This window comes from Schistosoma mansoni, chromosome 1, assembly GCF_000237925.1.
Source record: "Schistosoma mansoni strain Puerto Rico chromosome 1, complete genome".
Classification (NCBI taxonomy): Eukaryota; Metazoa; Platyhelminthes; class Trematoda; order Strigeidida; family Schistosomatidae; genus Schistosoma; species Schistosoma mansoni.
In genome coordinates this window covers 11,918,921-11,921,148 of record NC_031495.1, presented here as the reverse complement: position 1 = coordinate 11,921,148, position 2,228 = coordinate 11,918,921, and the positions used below count along the sequence as shown (strand labels likewise).

At 37.7% G+C, this 2,228-nt stretch overlaps 1 protein-coding gene across 1 annotated transcript; it reads right to left on the bottom strand.

Annotated features, from left to right (window-relative positions):
• Positions 1–727: 727 nt before the first annotated feature.
• Positions 728–1,021, bottom strand: Smp_200580 (uncharacterized protein; the record flags this gene model as incomplete). The annotated part of the gene is made up of 1 exon (XM_018793277.1): positions 728–1,021. One exon carries the CDS (start codon positions 1,019–1,021, stop codon positions 728–730), a length of 294 nt encoding a protein of 97 aa, XP_018647805.1.
• Between the last annotated feature and the right edge of the window lie 1,207 nt (positions 1,022–2,228).

Genomic DNA, 2,228 nt, shown 5'->3' with positions numbered 1-2,228 from the left:
ACTGGGTCCAATATAGGAGCTACGTATCATAAAATGACCATATGTGTAGGGGTCGCATCTAATTCACGCACTCTGAAGCAGATTTTATCCGTTCGAACACCCCACTCTAATTTTAGAGCCCTTTTATTTCTTTACATAGATAAAGAGATGTCTACTTTTCTTTCTCTGAAATAAGCTCCAGTAATTCAATGTTGTTGCTGGCCCACTTAGTCAGTTAAAGCCCCCTTAGATATAAGATTTCCTTCAACTGAGAATATATTAATTTAGCTTTTTTTAACGTATCAACACTGGCTAATAAATCGTCAACGTAGAACTGTTCCTTTGCTGTCTGTATTATACATTTGGGAAACAGCCTTATTATCTAAGATAGATCTATCTAGAGCAAACGTAGCGCAACTAGATGAGGAGGTCGCCTCAAGCAAGCCTACTTTCGTCCTATAGGCTTCTGGTCCAGTTCTTATGTCACCCTGTGGCCATTATAAGGGGCATCGTGGTCCTGTGGTGGGGCGATCAATTGACGAAGCATAACTCCAGTGTCTGCCATGAGATCTATTAGTCACCGACAAAATATGGTGAAGACATCTACCAGATTATTGACCAGATCTGTTCTGGAATACAAGCTTTTATTCAGGGATGTCCCGAAGTACTGCTCCGTACAGTCGAATACGATCCTTAGCTTATTAAGCTTCTTCGAGTAAAAGATCGGGTGTTGTGGTTAGTACTGAGCTCAATACTTAATGCAGTTCTCTGTAGCCTTTTCGGCATGGCCAAGTTCAACATATTGTGTCATCACATTATCATACTCCTTGTGCAATTTCTGTTCACGGATGAACCGGTTTCTTAAAGAATTTAATCTACTCGTTACTAGCTTTCTATTATTAGGTAGGCTTTGTTGGTGACGCCAGGGAGGAACTATCTTGCAATGCCCGTTTATTAACTGTATAGATTTGAATATGGCGTCCAGGGTTTTATGCTCTTCGACCGATATGAACTTACGATGATTCAGGTCTTCAAAATCCATCTTATATAAATGGTCTAATCTAGCTCCTAATTCAGCTTTCCCCAATAGATTATTTATGATACCCACATATAACGTGGTTTCACTGTAAGGTCCAAACAACGTCCACCCTAAAGGAGTTTTTGTAGCATATGGCTAGCTAGATTTCCAAACTCTATTCTCCCCTATTTCATGTGCCTCAGGTACATTGCACCCTATCAGCACTTTGACGTCTTTGTTGTCAAATCTTGAGAAGGTCATACAGTTCAAGTAAGATCACCATGTCAGCTGGGATGTCGTTGCCACCTTCCTACTTGGCATACGCAATCTCTCGACTGTCTATACCTTTGCAATCCTGAGTAATGAAGAAGGGTTCAAAGAGGAAACTTCAAGTCGAACCTCTTCACAACTAAGTGTGAACTAGCGATCCAGCTTTTTCAATAAGGGCGTTTTGAACTCTCCCTCTAAACCCAGCCTTATTATTATTCACAAACATCTTATGAGCACATAGGTGTTGTGAAGAGACCATTTCGGGTTTCCTTAAAAATGCAATAATACACAAGTTTCAATAATGTTAACATCATATTTGAGAAAGGAAAGAAATAATAATAAGTCAGGTCCTGTGTAATGGAGAAGAATATTCGATTAATTTTCAAGAAGGAAATAGAAGTAAATGAGACCTAGTTTCTTGTTTGGAGGTACTGGTGATCCACTGCTACTAGACACAACCATTTGAAATACGTAAATAGCTTAATAAGCTTGTTTATGAACACAGAACAACAATAAACGACTATGTATGTATCGTCAAATAAGTAATAAAAATAAGACAAAATAAATTAATATGTAAATAACTTATTATTGTAGTCAGATATGACGTTAGAATAAGTGTTTGTACAGTCATAGTTTGGAGTGATGCTATGAAAGTCTCAATTAAGTGCAAAGAATAATCAATATGTATGAGTCGTATATTGTGATGTTTAGGAGTATTTGAATTATGAAATAAACTAGTAATCCCAGCAATAACGCAATTTAATCAAGAAGTATTAGATGAGCACGAACGAATGTACTGTATTTGGAATTCAAAATGAAAACAGTCATCAATACAAGGGAATTACTGGTTCATCCAAACACCACATCCGCCACAGCTTAAATGAGAATCCAAATTTCTGCGATCAATCGTACCTCTTTAGGTTCATCACGTGTCTACCCAATTGTGTAATAGATGTAGACT